General features: G+C 41.8%; 1 protein-coding gene and 1 non-coding gene across 3 annotated transcripts in view; one reads left to right on the top strand and one right to left on the bottom strand.

Annotated features, from left to right (window-relative positions):
- Window positions 1–16,961, top strand: part of GRAMD2B (GRAM domain containing 2B) — a 111,502-nt gene that overhangs the window by 82,901 nt on the left and 11,640 nt on the right. For both annotated transcript variants that reach the window (XM_055302508.1, XM_055302509.1), the window contains 7 exons: window positions 1,100–1,219; window positions 4,310–4,421; window positions 6,758–6,824; window positions 7,937–8,040; window positions 12,630–12,725; window positions 15,184–15,255; window positions 15,354–15,434. In XM_055302508.1, coding sequence (XP_055158483.1) covers window positions 1,100–1,219; window positions 4,310–4,421; window positions 6,758–6,824; window positions 7,937–8,040; window positions 12,630–12,725; window positions 15,184–15,255; window positions 15,354–15,434 — 652 coding nt within the window. The remainder of the gene's footprint in view (window positions 1–1,099; window positions 1,220–4,309; window positions 4,422–6,757; window positions 6,825–7,936; window positions 8,041–12,629; window positions 12,726–15,183; window positions 15,256–15,353; window positions 15,435–16,961) is intronic.
- Window positions 11,423–11,528, bottom strand: LOC129495356 (U6 spliceosomal RNA). The gene has a single exon (XR_008661515.1). It is a non-coding gene; the product is annotated as a U6 spliceosomal RNA (small nuclear RNA).

The raw sequence follows: 16,961 nt of genomic DNA, 5'->3' as shown, positions 1-16,961 counted from the left end.
TTGTGAATTCTGTGCTTTGCAGCCTGACACAGGTCTAACCCGTGTAAACACCATGGGTTCTCCTTCTGTGTTCCTTTCTCTCCTCTTTCCCATACTGGAATCAGTGTCCCCAGTCCTTAAGATTGAGGGAACTTGGCACCTGTGTCCACCACACTGGTTACCTCCATCCCTCACTGGTCCAGTGTGCAAACGCTCCTGACTTGCTTTCCCCTCTAGTCCTTCTTTCCCCAAAGTCAGCCCTCATTTTCTAAAAGCCTGTTCATCATGATTATATCCCAGCACATACCTAGACCCTGTGGTCAGTATACAAATCAATAAGATCCTCACCCCACCCTGGAGCTCTCACACTGGAGAGCTGGTAAGAGATGGAGAGACAAGTGGTTGGGGGTAGGGGTGGGTGGAAGGCAGAGGAAAGACAGCCTGTGAGGACGGGTGGGTACCCAGAAGCCTCCTAGAGGGACAGACGTGAGCTTGAATCCCAACTCAGATGCTGGTTCTGTGAACCTGGGCAAGATGAATGATATCTGAGAGCCTCAGATTCCAGACTTGTTAAGAGGAGGGTAATAATTCCTACCCAGCCTGGGTGGCTGCGAGAAGCAGATTAGAAACTTTAAACTGCTTAGAGAAGTGCTTGGTTAAAATATCAACAACTCAAAGTGGGACCTATGTAACTCCAACAGTGGGTGGTAAATGACACAAGAGAAATGCAAACAAAGGGGTGGGGGCTCCTGGCAGGAAGGCTCACACCTGGCAGAAGGCCACGCGTGAGCGTGTGTGCTGAGCACGTGTGCAGGGGCCCTCCCAGCATCCAGGTGATCTGTCGCCAAGCGCGCAACTAGCAGGGCAGAGCCGAGCAGTCCCCGCAAAGCCGGCCGTTTACCTGCTGCAGCAGGCATGACCTGGAGCTCATGCCCTTGAGGGGCCAGCCGAGAGGCTGCAGAATGGAGTTCTGGAAAGGGCACAGTTGTCCAAGTTGACTTCAGCCTGCTATGGGGATTGAACATCATTCCGTTCTCCAGAAAGCAAGGGGTTTTCCTCATTTTTCCTTCCACCTCCTTCCCCGGATGACTAAGGCCAAGCGTTCTCCTCTCCTCTCCAGCTCCGAGGCTGAGAATGGTGTGGAGGACAAAAAGAAGATCTGCAAGTCGCCAACAGCCCAGTCCCCTAGCCCATCCAATGAGGCCGAGTCCTCAGACCAGAAGAGACTCCTTTCCTTGCGGTGAGTCCTGGCCTTGACACTTTATTCTTTTGGGCCTTTGGGAAGGACAGGTTGCTGGGAGGAGCTCGTGTTTCTAGTTTTGGGGTGGCTGTCAAGAGTATGGATCTACTAAAGGCAAATAAGCCCCTGAGAAAGAAGTAGGGTGTTTGATATCCAGGCACCGATGCTTGCCTGCCTTTCTCATCTCTTCCTGGCAGCATTTCCTTCTTTCCTGCCCTAGCCCTACTGCAGAACATCTGCCCCCTTCTTCAAGGGCTGATCTTGCTCCCTGATAAAGCCAGGACAGCCCACTGTCTGGCATAGATTTATGAAGCACCTGGAGAGGCTGGCCGGGGTGCTGGTGAGGCCCGCCCAGGCTGGAGTACCTGCCCCGCCTCTGTATGTGCACACCTGCTGTCTCACTTTCCTGGCAGCCAAGAAAAAGCAGAAGGGAACCCTGCCTGGGATCCCTGGGTGGGATGCGCATGTCTCGTGGAGGAGGGGAGCTGCCTGCTTCCTGGGGACTGGTGCCGGGAGCCAGCATCAGTTTGGTCACAAGCCTGGGAGGGGACAGGTAGTTTCAAGATGATGAGCCACGGTCCCTGGCACACTCAGAGACCCCAGTTACATACTTTCTTTCATTGGAAGGAAGATGTAGGAACTTCAGGTTGCTTTTTTACCCCTGAAAAGAGAATGGTTATACCAGCAGTCAGTTACAGGGAAGTGTGGCCAGGGGTCTGTACCGATCGGTGGCAGTGACTACCCTCTTCCCTGTTACTGAAACTGTCAGAACTGTACCTTCTGGGTCTTCTGGCCCCTCCTAATGGGTAATTAAGTAACTCCTGCCTTTCCCCTTCCTTCCTGGCTACCCAGCCCATTCCTTCTCTCCAAATCCTTACTTCATTCAAGACCAAGCGTAAGTCTTCTCTTTCCCCCAGATTTTTCTTTTCTGTTGCTTCCAGGTCTCTTGTCATCGGTTCTGCATGGCTTTCTTGACACATCTCACTATTAACCCTTCTTTTTATAGCTGTCTCCTGTCCAAGCATCTTGTCTCACTCACCAAATGAGTCTCTGGGCAGAGGCGCAAAGCATGTTGTTTCTTGAATCTTTCACCATTATTGACTGGCTCCCGCGGGTGCTTTAAAAAATGGGTTTGACTCCGCCTCCCCCAGACTTCAGATGAGAATCGTACAGTCATCATGAGAGCATGCTTGTTAAACGGTGTGGGCGTGCCATCTGTGTAGTTGCAAGGAGCCCAGCGCTTGCTTTAATGCTCTGCTCTCGCTGTCTGGAAATTCCTAATTTTTGAATAAGAGGCCAGACATTTTCATTTTGCTCTGGGCTTTCCGCCCTGCTCATAATCACCTGTAAGAAAAGAGAGTAACACAGTTCAGAAGACACGAAGACAGCAATACTAGGTAAATAAGCACCCCTTCCAGCACTCTGCAGACAAGTCCATTCTGCTGGCGCCTCTTGAATTCATCAATGGTACCACTGCCCTACTTGTCGCATTGGCTTATAGTCCTTCAAAAGCTCATTGCATTGGCAGTTGCTTTAACATTTACTAATATAATCAATCAGTTGAGGTGATTAATTCAGATTAGTGGCTAGTATAAATAGTAGGTAATTTGACATTTGTAAAAATAATTTTATTTTCGATTACAAATGACTACTCGTAATTTCAAAGAAAAAAGTAATCCCTAGAATTCAAAGGGAATTTATATCTGTGAATAGGTTCAGTGGTCAGCAGCTAAATGCAAATCTTCACCTGTGGCTAGAGCATCGTTGACTCAAACTACTGGGACTGGCAGGGGCCCGGAACATAAGATAGCCCATCTTTTCACAGCTGAGACCCAGAGTCTAAAGTCTAACTTGAGTCATTTCTGTCTCTCTGTCATACCCTCATACCACCTGAACTACTCAAGATCTTTAAATCTCCTTTGACCAAATAGTAGTCTTAACTGTGCCTCTTCATAAGGAATCATTATTGTGGAATCATGGATTTCATGTGCAATTTTCCCCAATAATCAAAAAAGCTGCATAATTGTACCCAGGGGCACCTGGCTGGCTCAGTCAGTAGAGTGTGTGACTCTTGACCTCAAGGTTGTGAGTTTGAACCCCATGTTGGGTATAGAGATTACTTAAAAATAAAATCTTAAAAAAAAAAAGCTATGTAATTGTATCCTAAAACTTGTTCAGATATAGACCTCTAAAATTCATATGTGCATTCCCCTTTGAAAGGATTCTGTTTGCCTGTAGGGATGAAGACATTTGCACATTCACACATCTATTCAAACAGAGAGCCAGGACTAGAATCCCCTGAGACAAATGCTGGAGCTCTGACCTCTGCCCTTACTAAAATAAAGGAAGACTTGACTTTCAAACATGTTCCTCATTTTTATGCCAATTTCACTTCTCTTTTCTGTCTCTTCTCCTCATACCTAACTCCTGCTTATGCCCTGAAGCCCAGTGTGTTAAACCCACATTGTGCTATCGCTCTCTTCTTCTCTTCCCTCCTGTTGGGTGTAGTGTCTCTGTACCTCCTAATGCCTATCATATGTACTATTTGGTGCTAAATCTTGTACTGCCTTTTGAAAAAAGATGCCTGATGAATCCACAGGCTTCTTGAGGACAAAGACTGTCGTGTGTGCCTCACAACCTTTAATACAATGCCCTACTCTATCAACACATGTTCAGTATTAATAGAATTCTGAAACAAAAATATTCTTTGATTGGACTGAGGCTATAGTTTTGTTTCATAATTTGCCTATACTATTCCTCTTTTACTGCTTCAAATACTTTAGAGATGGAAATGACCTTCATAATTCAGTTGATATTTCTCCCTTCTACAAACAAGTTCACATTTTTGCAGTTTGAGATTGCAGCCTGGTGACACCATCCCAGTCTCCTACACACCATATTGTGTCAATGCTCCTAGAGTCTTACGAGTGATCACTGATGTCGAGTAAAGAAAAACGAGTGTCAGGTTTTCTTGTATACCTGTATACCTGTTTTCAGTATTTCTTGTAATACTCCAGACTTATTACAATACAATTAATGAGTAGCATAACAATTTCATCTTACAAGACTCCCTGGATTCTCTTTCCTCAGGTCAAAATCCAGTTTTGAAGGTGCCTCTTTAGGAAACGATAAGAATGACTGTAAAACAGAGAGCAAAAATGAATCTAAGATGGACAGGAAAAAGTATTCGTCTTCCAGCCAGGTAACTTGGGAAGGCGGTGAATGTCATGTCAGATGGTGGTGGGAGCACTAACGGCAAGGGAAGGAAAGAACCCAAGTGTGCATCTTCCTGCTGGTCGGGACTCATGCAGGCAGAGATTGTAGAGGATCTGGGAGAAAAGGATGTAGTTCTTTCTGTTGATTCTTAATCAGTATCGCACTTCACCACTGACTTTTCTATGTATCTTGGCCAGTGATGAGTTCCGTGCTGTGACCCCTAACCTTGACAAGCGCCCTAAGAGCAAGGACCCACACAGTCATGTGCTGGTCTAATAATCAGCCAAGACCAGGAGAGCTGCAATAGCCTTGCATTAACATTAAAGAGTCTGATATGGCCCCTGCAATGAATAGAAGGCTACCCAACTGCACCCAGAGGAGGGAATCTGTGAACAGGATCATGATTCTCATCCAGGAGTAGTTTAGTTCTGCCCAAAAACACACCCAGATGGGTGTCAAAGCCCAGTTCTGTGTCTTAGAGTGTGGCATACTTACTGGGGTCAATGGTTTGAGGTTGTTACGGACACTTCACCCCTAAATACTTGAATACATGTTTCCTAAGAACTAGAACAACAACAAAAAATCCCCTACTAGTATACACAGGAAATGTAACTAAACAGTAAACATAAAAATATTACTAATATAAAATCCATTTCAGATCTCTATAATTGTCTCAGTAGCCTTTGTAAATGTGTTTTGCTCCCTTTCTCTCCAATCCAATCCAGAAGCACATACTGCATTTATCTGTCACTTTTTATTTAGATCATTCCCACCACCTTTTTTTTTTTTTTTGTCTTTTATTACATTCACATTTTTGATGACTCCATGTTTCAAGTTTTTCTTTTGGATTTTTTTTTTTCTTTTTGGCCCATGTTATTTTTAAATCAAGTCATGTAACTGATGTTCACTGTAGCCATTAAAAAAATCAATCTCAGGAAAGCCCCCATGGAATACCAAGCTTTAATCCAAGTAACTTCTGGATGCAAAATGTGCTTTTAGGAGGCAGTGTGAAATGACCTACTTTATGTGAGGTGTTTATAAAATAGCTGACTTGCAGGGACCATCTATCATCTGCATGACCTTGCTAAAGCTCTTCCTTAAAGCAATACTGAGACCAGTGCTGCCATTGAGATGACTCCTAGTTTGGATAATAAAACATGAAGGGCCTGCTTGTACTCTCTCTCTCTTCTGCTCATAAGAGTTTTTTGTTTTTGTTTTTGTTTTTTTTTAATATAAAAAGCATCCTGTCAGGCAGAGGTCCTGTGAAAGGAGGACCAGTTCTACCTCTTAGCTCTGTGGCGCCAGTTAAGTGACTCAGTTTCCCTGAGGCACCCCGTCCAGACCCATGGAATGGGGACATGAGTTCCCCAGGTAATTTGGGGGATGATATTTGTGAAGGCTCATTACCAAATGTAAATTGCTGGCTGTATGTTGTTGTTTTCACAGCTGTGGAAACACATGCTTTCTCCCACCCTAGAGAGTCCTCTCCCCCTGACACTGGCTAAGGAAATACCCTTGCAACAGAAGTAGTGAGAGTAACAATAACAGGTGATGGTGGGTCTTTTAGATGGATTGTCCCATTTAGGTCTTACGGCAGCCCTCTGGGACAGGTAGTGTATTTGCCCTCTGGCACAGAAGAGCAATCTGAGGCTCAGCGAGGCTAACTCACTTGGCCAAAATCACACACCAAAAGAGAGATTTAGCCAAGACTTGAACTCAGGTTTATCTGATCTTTTAGCCACTGCCCTCCTCTAACAGTCCTTGTATCTTTAGTGGCCTGGAATTTTCTGCCCTCCCTGGTGAGATCCTTTGGAGTTTCATGTTATTTTTCATTTGGAACATCCTTGTTGAGCCACCTGGGCAGACCGATGACCACCAGCTGCAGCATGGTCAGATGTCTGTCCGTCTGTCCAACCAGCAAGTCACTAATCTTGTTGGAAAATGAAAGCTTGGTGTCCTGCCTACTTTGAATGGTTGTGTCAAAGACTATAAGATCAAAGAGAAGGAATTTCTAAAGACACTATAACAAGGGAGGGGATATTTGTTATGTAATTTATTTATTTTAAATATTTATTTATTTGAGAGAGAGAGCATGAGCAGGGGGAGAAGCAAAGGGAAAGAGAATCTACAAGCAGACTTCACGCTGAGCAGGGAGCCCGATGGGAGCCTGAGATCATGACCTGAGCTAAAATCAAGAGTCGGGTGCTTAACCAACTGAGCCACCGAGGCACCCCTTGTTATGTAATCTAAATTGAAGTTAAAATTTGTGATGTTTCACCAAGAAATGCAAATTGTGACACCTGTGTTGTGTTCTTGTTGTAGTATAAGGCAAATATGCACTTCCACAAGTTGTTTCTTGACGTCCCAACTGAAGAACCACTGAGGCAAAGTAAGTTCTAACCTGCTTGACTTACTTGAAAAGAAGGTTTTCAAGGCTAATTGGTTTGGGGGTAGAAAGTAGGCTCCCATCTGGGGACTGCATCACCAGGGGGAACAGGTTTTGAAAGTCATGATGTAGCAGGGATGCCAGCTTCATTCAGCTTTCACCAAGCACCTTGAAAGGTAAGAGAGTAGAATGGGAATCTGAATCCCTCCAAATGATAGGGAACCCTCCACGATGGTTCCAGAATGATTTCCTCACCTTCTGTATTGACTGTGTATGGGTTGTCCTGAGATTTAAGATAATGAGACTAGAAGACAGGCCATTGGAAGAAGACTGAAAAGAAGCACAGATCCTCATGCATGGATAGGTGTCGATCCCTACACTATGCAGGGTGTGACAATCACACCCAAATGCCCTGCCCAGTATACCAGCAAAGACCTACTCTGCTCCTCTTAGGTTCATTAGGACCAGCGTTCCATTCTGGCCTCTCTGTATACAAATGTTAATTAAGCAGAATGCTGGATTCCTGCCATGATGGCCAAACATGTGGATCACATTCACATGCTCTTCCCACACTGAGACTATCAATTTCGAAAGGAGTCATTAGTGACAGTCCCAAGAGTGCCATCATTAGCAAGCACAAAGTGACACACCTTCCTAAATAGAGATGTTGAAACTCCATTCTTGAACTCCCATTTGTAGTGATAGACTTGCCATTTTATACTGAAGCATATAAGACTTTGAATTAAAAAACAAACTCTCATCCCCGTAGCTTTACTCACTAAAGATGACTGATAAAGACATAAAAGATCTTTTGAGTATATTATCTCTGCCAGTCCTGAGGAACCAACATACTTATAAAATTTTTGTTTCATATGGAAATTTTTTGAAATATTTAATTTATTTATTTGAGAGAGAGAGAGAGCATGAGCAGGGGGACGGGCAGAGGGAGAAGGAGAAGCAAACTCCCCACTGAACAGAGAGCCCCACTTAGGACTCAGTCCCAGGACCCCAGGATCATGACCTGAGCTGAAAGTGGACACTTAACTGACCAAACCCTCCAGATGCCCCTTATATGGAAATTTTAAGTGCTCTTAAACCTGCATTTATTTTCCCAGGTTTTACCTGTGCTCTACAGAAAGAGATACTATACCAGGGGAAGCTCTTTGTATCAGAAAACTGGATTTGTTTTCATTCCAAGGTCTTTGGAAAAGATACTAAGGTTAGTATAATTTTTTAAAAGAAACCTATTCACTTTATTCTATATTGTGAATATCAATAGTTTTAAGCATAGCAATGTTTATAAATATTCACTGTTATTATACCTTTATATCTTTATTTCCTTTGTCATAGTTCTAATTATTACAGGTCCTAAATGCCTCTCAATGACATTAACTTCCCTTTTTCCCTAAAGACCACTCTCAGTTTATTTCCTTATATACGTAGATCTCTCCCACAACCCTATGCTAAATCCTTTCTATCTACCCAGATGTCACCAGAGAACTTTCAAAGCCGCCCATTCAGGGAGTGTGCCATAGTTTGTTTCAAAGAAATATATTAGGGATCCCTGGGTGGCTCAGCAGTTTGGTGCCTGCCTTTGGCCCAGGGCGCGATCCTGGAGTCCCGGGATCGAGTCCCACGTCGGACTCTCGGCATGGAGCCTGCTTCTCCCTCTGCCTGTGTCTCTGCCTCTCTCTGCCTCTCTCTCTCTCTATGTCTATCATGAATAAATAAATAAAACCTTAAAAAAAAAGAAATATATTAAACCCAAGACCATTTTCTTAATAAATATCGATGTTGACACTGTGTTCCTATCAGTTACCTCAGAGACACATAGAAACAAATAAGTCGGTTATTAGAACTCACTTTGTACCATCACCAGCATCAAGTGAGCAGGAATTATAAAATTTAAGGCCTGAGTCACACATCCACATTCCCCAGGGGACAACAGTTGACAACTTTTCATTCTCATGAAACAGATTCGAGGGACCACAGGCCCAAGACACCTGTGCTATTAAAGAGGACTGCCTGAAGGAATTGGCAGTTTTCCCAAGCCGCTGCCTTCTAAAGAAAGGACCTTGGGACTGTGTCATAAGAAGGAAAAAGATAATTCCATCCCACTGACATTCTTACCTTTTGACCTGCAAATGTCACACCACAGTTCACTCAGGCCACTAGAATAAGGAGTCCGAGAAACTCCTTCTTAGGTTTGCGTGACCTTCTGACTCATGATTATGAATAAGCAGCTTCTATATTCATGAAGTCACTGGCTGAAAAGCTTTTGTTTTGAGTGGTAGATAGGTTTTATTTAAATATTCTCCCTAAAGCCCCTGGAAATCTCTTAGATAATGACTGTGTAACAAAGACAATGGAAATTCTTGATGTTGTTGGTGTCGGGTCAGCAGGCTAGCACACTGTTCTGTAGGTCAGACATGTTATTTTAATGTTGTTCCATAATTTAGGTAGAGTTGTGGCTAGACAAACATATTTTGATAAACAGTATTACCTGAATCAGTACAACGAAAAGCAACATTAAGCAGTATTCCACCATATTTCTAGATTTATCAATTAAAAGGACTTGTTCAGAGTGGGGAAGGGATTGGGTAGCAGGGATCTCCAATTCAGTGTGATAAGATAATTCTCAAGAATTTAGACAGAGCCAATGCCTCTGACCAAAGCAGCAGGGTTGGAGATATTAGTGAACAAAGAATGAGCCTTTGTTAATGGATGGAGGAAATCTTAAACTCAGTAAGTGCAGTTTGAAGCCAGTATGATCCTAGCGATGGTTTTAAAGTCTAACATCTACTTAAGAGAGACCTAACCGCACAAAAAAAGGAAAAAGGAGTGGTGTAACACACTGGTTTTTCAAAGACGCAACATGTCGGAGTTGCTTTTGCATGTGCCATAGCTAATCTTAGAGACAAGAGATTAAAAATTATCGGGGTGGGAACGTAAGAACCACGGTAGTGACTTATACACTTCTTCCCTTCTGAGGATGGTGCCAAGGAGATTGGAGCTTCAGATCTGTGCCAGAATTGCTGTACTGCCAACAGAACTGCATCCAACACCATCCAGTATGAACTAAAGGCAATCAAACAATTCACTCTAGGAAGGGAAATTTTCTAAACACCGTACCCTCAAAAAATATGAAGCGCAGCCGTAATGTAATCAAGACCTTTTGGTCAACAGCATTTTCAGATGCTAGTCAAATTAAATGTGTGCATGAGATTCCATTTAGTCTCAAACTGAAAAATGGTTTATGCTATTTTCACATGTGATCTGTTTGTCATTTTATACTTAGGAAGTAGTTGATTGAAAATTCCTTAAGAGTGTTCTATGCCTTAGATTATGAAAAAAAAAATAACAAATTTATAGCACCTAGTCTCTGTGTTTGTGTTGCTGCTCTGAAACAAAATTAGATTCATTTTTATATCTTCATCCATCTTTGTAGACCTTAATTTTCTTTCCCAAAGTTATCCCAGCTTGTAACTTCTGAGTTACCTCCTACACTTCAGGATTTGTGCAGTAGAGTTCATTAGCAAAATAGGTTTTAGGAAATGTCTCATTAAGATTAGCCCCAGGGACTCAGTGAGAGTCTGCCTTTGGCCCAGGGGTTGATCCTGGGGTCCTGGGATCCAGTCCCACATTGGGCTCCCTGCAGGGAGCCTGCTTCTCCCTCTGCCTATGTCTCTGTGTCTCTCGCTGTGTCTCTCATGGATAAATAAAATCTTTTAAAAAAAAAAGATTAGCTCCTTGTTCAGGACGTGTGGGTGGCTCAGCAATTGAGCATCTGCCTTTGGCTCAGGGCCTGATCCTGGGGTCCAGGATCGAGTCCTGCATCAGGCTTCTTTCAGGGAGCCTGTTTCTCCCTCTGCCTGTGTCTCTGCCTCTTTCTGTCTCTCATGACATTTATTATTTATTTAATTACTAAATTAAAAATCTTAAAAAAAAAAAAAAAGATTAGCCCCTCGTTCTTACATAGTCTTCCATTCTGGAACTTTGAGGGGCAGTAGAACATACCCATCTCATAAACCTATATATGGGAATGCAAGTATTCAGAATTAAAAGCTCATCTTTCTTCCCCCAAGCTGGCAGTACTAACCTAAGCCCCTCCTCTTCCCCACTAACCTTGTTGCTCTCTTTTAGAATATGTGAAGCATTTTTACAAAATAGATGTTCAAGTGAGTGTGTGTACCTGTGGAGGGAGTCAGGTTGCTTTACCACGGATGTGTGTAACTATGTTTTCCAGGATCAAAGTGATACCATCCATTTCTCTTTGAAACCAAGGAGGGTTGGAGGGATATAACATAAAAGTATTGGAACATCTATTCTTTATGGTATCTGGTACATGCTTTTAGTACATTGTATGAAAAAGAATCCATATTTTGGATTAGATTGGTTCAAATTTCATCATTGTAACCTTTGACAAGTCACATACCTCTCTAAACAAATGTCCTAATCTCTTAGAATATGTACTTCATAGGGCTGTCCTAATTAAGTGACTTTCTCATTTGCTGTAATTCTCTATTGTTCGGATCAGAAAAGTTAGAGTTCTTTTATTTCATCTATCCTCTTTTTATGAGATGTATGAGGAAACGATTTTTTTTAATATGGAACACTTGATGAATTTGCACTTATCTTTGTGCAGGGGACATGCTAATCTTCTCTGTATCATTCCAGTTTTAGTATATGTGCTGCCAAAGTGAACACAATAAATCACTTTCTTAATGAGTGCTAGGCATTTTCCAAATATTATCTCACTTAATCCACAGAAAATCCTGGGAAGCAGATAAGAGTATCTACACTTTACACATCTAGAAACTGAGGCTTACAAAAGGCAGCTTGTAAGGTTGAGTGGGTCACACAGAGTGGGCCTTAAAAAGTAAAACAGCCCATTGTTTTATCGGCAAAATGGGTTTATTCAGGGATAGCAGAGAAATTGCAATTTGAGCCATGCAAGCTATGGCAGAGCATAGGCAAGTCTGGAGATCAAGGGAGAAAAATGTTAAATTACAGAGAAAGGGAGGAAGTTGGGAGAGGTTGCTTGGGACAAAAGTCCATTTAAGAGAAGGGGCATTCAAGCGTTCTCATTGGCTGAGCTTGCTGCTGAGGAGAAATCCTGCCCTCCTCCAGCTGGGTTGGGCGGTAAAGTGGGCTTCTCTTCCTTTTGCAGTCTGCAACGGAGGACCAGAGTAGTGCATGAGAGCGCCCCCTTCTGGCCTCCAGGCTCCATTTTAATTTTTTTTTAATTATTTGTTTTTATTTAAATTCAGTTTGCCTATACTACCCAGTGTCCAGTGTCCATTTTAAATGAGGTGTCCTTTATTGAGTTTCAGAATAGTAACAGAACTGAGAATTCAGGTCCCAGACTTTTGTCCAGTAGTGGTTTCACTACATCAGTGCTATTCAACGTTTTCCTTGCCCTCATGTGCCTAAGGTTATAGAAGAAGAGCAGGGTATGCAGAGATTAGCCCTAAATGGATGACCACAAGCACATAACTTCTTTAGAGCCTTGGGCCTGTCTTTAAGATGGCTCTGTATTTTGGATTCATTCCCTTGTCTCAAGATAAGAGTTTCTCACCAAGCCCTTGAGTAGGATTGATGATGTAAATTTACCCTCTGGCTTTGTAAACAGAACTTTGAGAAGATGCTCACTTTCCTTCTTGGAGGCTGGAGAGCTTACTGGGGGGGAGGGGGGGGACGGGGATGATTTTTCTCAGTTAAACCATTTAAAATTTTTTTTCCTTCAACATGAAGATTTGAAGTCCTGTTCAGCAAAGCCTGAACCAGTATTAACTGATTCTGTTTCAGATCTCTATTCCAGTCTTCTCAGTCACCCTAATAAAGAAAACCAAAACTGCCCTTCTGGTGCCAAATGCCCTGATTATAGCAACAGTCACAGACCGGGTAAGTACACCTCACAGCGAGGGCACCTTAGCTTTGTCCTGTTTGTATCTTGTTTTCCCCTCATTATAATATAATTGTTGACAGTTTTGAATTTCCTGCTGACTTAATTATACTTGCTTGACTGAGGTCAAAAAAAATAAAATTCTGGGGATCCCTGGGTGGCTCAGTGGTTTAGCGCCTGCCTTCGGCCCAGGGCATGATCCTTGAGTCCCGGGATCGAGTCCCATGTCGGGCTCCCTGCATGGAGCCTGCTTCTCTCTCTGCTCTCTCTATCTCTCTCTATCTGTGTGTGTCTCTCATGAATAAATAAAATCTTTAAAAAACAAAATTCTTTTCCGGCTGCCCTTTCCCTAACATCTCTTAGAACAGGCTAAATTGATGAATATATTCCGTTTTAATATTTCAAACAGCCACCACCACCACATTGGTGAGGCTGGGGGATATTGAAGAGTCTCTGGGGTGGGGTAGCCACCCTCCACAGAACTTTCCTTGGTCCCTCTCCAGAGCCATCCCCAAATATATAATACATACATGCTTGCCATGCACGTTCAGCTTTAGGACTAGTTTCTTGGCTTCCAGGTTGCTTTAAGTACTGTTCTTCCATATAGAAATTCTAGAGCTGCTCCAGATTGTTGGGCTGCCACAAACATGTGCAACCAGAAATATTTGTATTGAGAGTGGTGTTTATTTCAATTTGGCCAGAAAGAAGGAATGGAGTAGTTAGTTCTTAATGCATTTTTCCCTTGAAATTTTTTAATATTTTGCCTACTATTTCTATGAAAGCATAAAAGCTGCTGTCCATTTCTAACCATACTGAATAAATTGAAGTAGAAAGGAAGGTGGAGGAAAGATAAAAGAGGCTATTCTGATGAGGTAGGAAATAGGTTAATATTTAAAAAAAAAATTTTTTTAATACTAATGGCTAACAAGCATCAAGTACTTTTCACCAGGCATATGCTAAATACTTTCCTTCTATTTTCGTGTTGATTCAACACTGCCATCTAGGAGGGCTAAGTGTTAAGAAAACCAAGGGGCACCTGGGACACTTCAGTTACTTGAGCATCCAAATCTTGGTTTTGGCTCAGGTCATGATCTCAGGATCATGGGATTGAGCCCCACATCAGCAGGGAGTCTACTTGAGATTCTCTCTCTCCCTAATCCCTCCCACCTCTCTCTCTCTCTGTCAATAAAAAAATCCTTAAAAAAAAAAAAAGGAAAATCAAAAGTAAACTGAAGCCAAGAGTGGTTGAATAGTTTGCCCATTGTCACCCACTTCTAAGTATCAGAGTCAGACTTTGCAACTAGGTCTAATGGCAGCACCCACAATGTTAACTACTTTGGAATACGTACTTGCTAGGAAAGCATATCAAGTGATCAAGTGCTCTTGTTGATGAGTGAAAGGGATAATCACAAACTTCTGGAAGGGGATCTGAAAAGATCAAATAGATGGAGAAAGAGTGAGTTCTAATATTTTCTTCATATACTGTTCATGGTAAAATTATTTTTCCTTAAAAAAAAAAAAAAAAAGGGATCCCTGGGTGGCGCAGCGGTTTGGCGCCTGCCTTTGGCCCAGGGCGCGATCCTGGAGACCCGGGATCGAATCCCATGTCAGGCTCCCGGCGCATGGAGCCTGCTTCTCCCTCTGCCTGTGTCTCTGCCTCTCTCTCTCTCTCTCTCTGTGTGTGACTATCATAAAAAAATTAAAAAAAAATTTTTTTAAAAATTATGTTTCCTTGTCCTTTGTCTCCAAAGTACTTGCCGAGTCTGATTTCACTTCTTTCCCATCGCTTATGTATTTGCATTCACTAGAAAATCTCCATATTTGTACAAGGGACGGTCTGGAAGTAGCTTGAAACAGAACAAGCCTGTGAGAGCCTCTGGGAAATGTTTAGTGGAAATCTAGGTCAGAACAGAGAAAGAGGACCCTTGGGAATTGTTAAATACCGTGAAAGAAAGAGGGTGATGGTGGTAGGGAATAAGCTTTAAAGAGGTTCTAGCAAATATCACTAGCCTTTTTTTTTTTTTTTTTAGTGTCCAGGTCCTTTCCTGCCTGTGCTTGTTTGTTTGGAGCATGAGTGTTAGCATATTGAAGCCTTCATGTTGCTCTCTGTTGCTTTATTACTTAAATGGGGTCTGAGGGTTTTGTTGCTGTTGTGGGGGAAGTGGGGGAATATGTTTGGTTTATTCCAGAAATGGAATTTAAAAATGTGTGAGTGAATGAGACTGTAGACCAGAAGACAGTCTCCATCATTGGAAAAGAAAAAAATACACATATATAAGATTATATTATATATGCCTAATATATCTATATATATAATATATAATAACAACTGTTTATATTCTACATATACTATTTATATATAAAATATATATTTAAATGTATAGATATATTTATAAATTTTGTACTCTCACTTCTTTTCAGGTAGTATCTGTTAATAATGACTGTTTTGTTTTTCAGTACATATTTGTCTCCTTACTCTCCAGAGATTCTACTTACAAGCTACTAAAATCTGTGTGTGGACACTTAGAAGTGAGTACAACCTCCCTCGGCTCCTTTGCTGTCTCCTCTCTGTATTTCCTGTGGTTTTGTAGTTGTTTTGGGTTTTCATTCTGTTTCAATAATTTCAGAATATGAGCGTCGGGAACAGTCCCAACCCATCTTCTCTGGAAAACAGTTTCCGGGCCGACCGCCCTTCCTCTCTGCCTCTGGTGAGTTGCCTATGTAACTATCTAAATGCAACAGAAATGAAATGTGTCCCACAATCATACTTATCTTATACCATGACTGGGGGAGAGACAGAGAGTAAGACCTTAATATCTGATGTAAAATGAAGACCCAGGGCATTTCTGTGCTGAAGAATAGGGTGGGAAACGGGGGGAGAGAGGAGGCCATAAACTGTTTTCAAGTAATTGAAAAGAAAAAATAAATAAAGTAATTGAAAAGCTGTCCTGCAAAAGGAACGTGATAGTGGGCTGTCTGGTCAAGTGAGTGGTCGGTGGAGGTGTTTGTAAAACTTTGCTGTCTTTCCTTGTCCGTGTTATTTTAGAGGAATTCACCAGTCTCTTAAGGTAGCAGCATGATTCATCCCCACGAATTGCTGTGTTCCAGGCACTGTGCTAGTGTATGCTACAAGGACACTAAGAAAAATCAAAACTAGTTCTTGGCTTCTAAGACTTTATAGCTTAGTAGAAAACATGAGGAATATCCAGAAATAATTGTAAAAGAACTCTATAGTGACTAAGTGAAAGAGATTTTTTTTTCTTTAGACTTTGTTGACTGTATAGTAAATCTCCAGTGGAAAGTAGTTCCCCCAATTTGTACAAGATTTATACCTATGATGGTATAATGTCATCCTGAGACTCCTAGCCATATTTATTCAGTTGATTATTCCAAATTGATTACTGTTAAATGTTGGGATACCCTGGGTACAGTGGTAAGAGCCCATGCTTTTAACATCTATAGATCTGTTTTGAGAGCTGTTAAAAAATACAGGAATTGAAAACATATACATATAAAAGTTTTGCAGGAATGTTCACAGCAGGCACAGCTAGGTGGCTTAGTTGGTTTAAGTGTCTGCCTTCATCTCAGGTTATGATCTCGGGGTCCTGATCGAGCCCCATATCAGGCTCCCTGCTCAGTGGGGAGTCTGCTTCACCCTCTGTTTCTGTATACTTTCTGTCTCTTAGGTGAATGGGTAAAATCTTACAAAAAAAAAAATGTTCACACTGCACTGTTCATAATAGCCAAAAAAAAAAAAAAAAAAGTAGAAACAATCCTAATGTCCATCATTTGCAGAATGGGTAAATAAAATGTGATATATCCATAAAATAGAATATTATTTGACCATATAAAGGAAGGAATACTGACACATGCAACATGGACGAACCTTGGAAACATGATGCTAAGCAAAAGAAGCTAGACACAAAAGGCCACATATGGTACAATTCCATTTATATGAAAAGTCTGAGATAAATCAATAGAGACAGAAAATTAGTGGTTGCCAAGGGATGGGGGAGGGAGAAATTAGAAGTAACTGCTAACAGGTAAAGGGTTTGACATTGAAGGTAGTGGAAATGTTCTGAAATAAGACAGTGGTGATGGCTGCATGAAAATTGTGATTATTTTAAAAACCACTAAATTGCATGCTTTAAATGATGACTTACATTACATGACTTTTATCTCAATTAAAAAAAATAACCTTGGGGGGCAAAAAAGTAATGGAAAGTCATACAAAA

Source organism: Nyctereutes procyonoides, unplaced genomic scaffold, assembly GCF_905146905.1.
Source record: "Nyctereutes procyonoides isolate TBG_1078 unplaced genomic scaffold, NYPRO_anot_genome, whole genome shotgun sequence".
NCBI lineage: Eukaryota > Metazoa > Chordata > Mammalia > Carnivora > Canidae > Nyctereutes > Nyctereutes procyonoides.
Note: the sequence above shows the minus strand (reverse complement) of the source record. Positions and strands in the feature narration are given on the sequence as shown.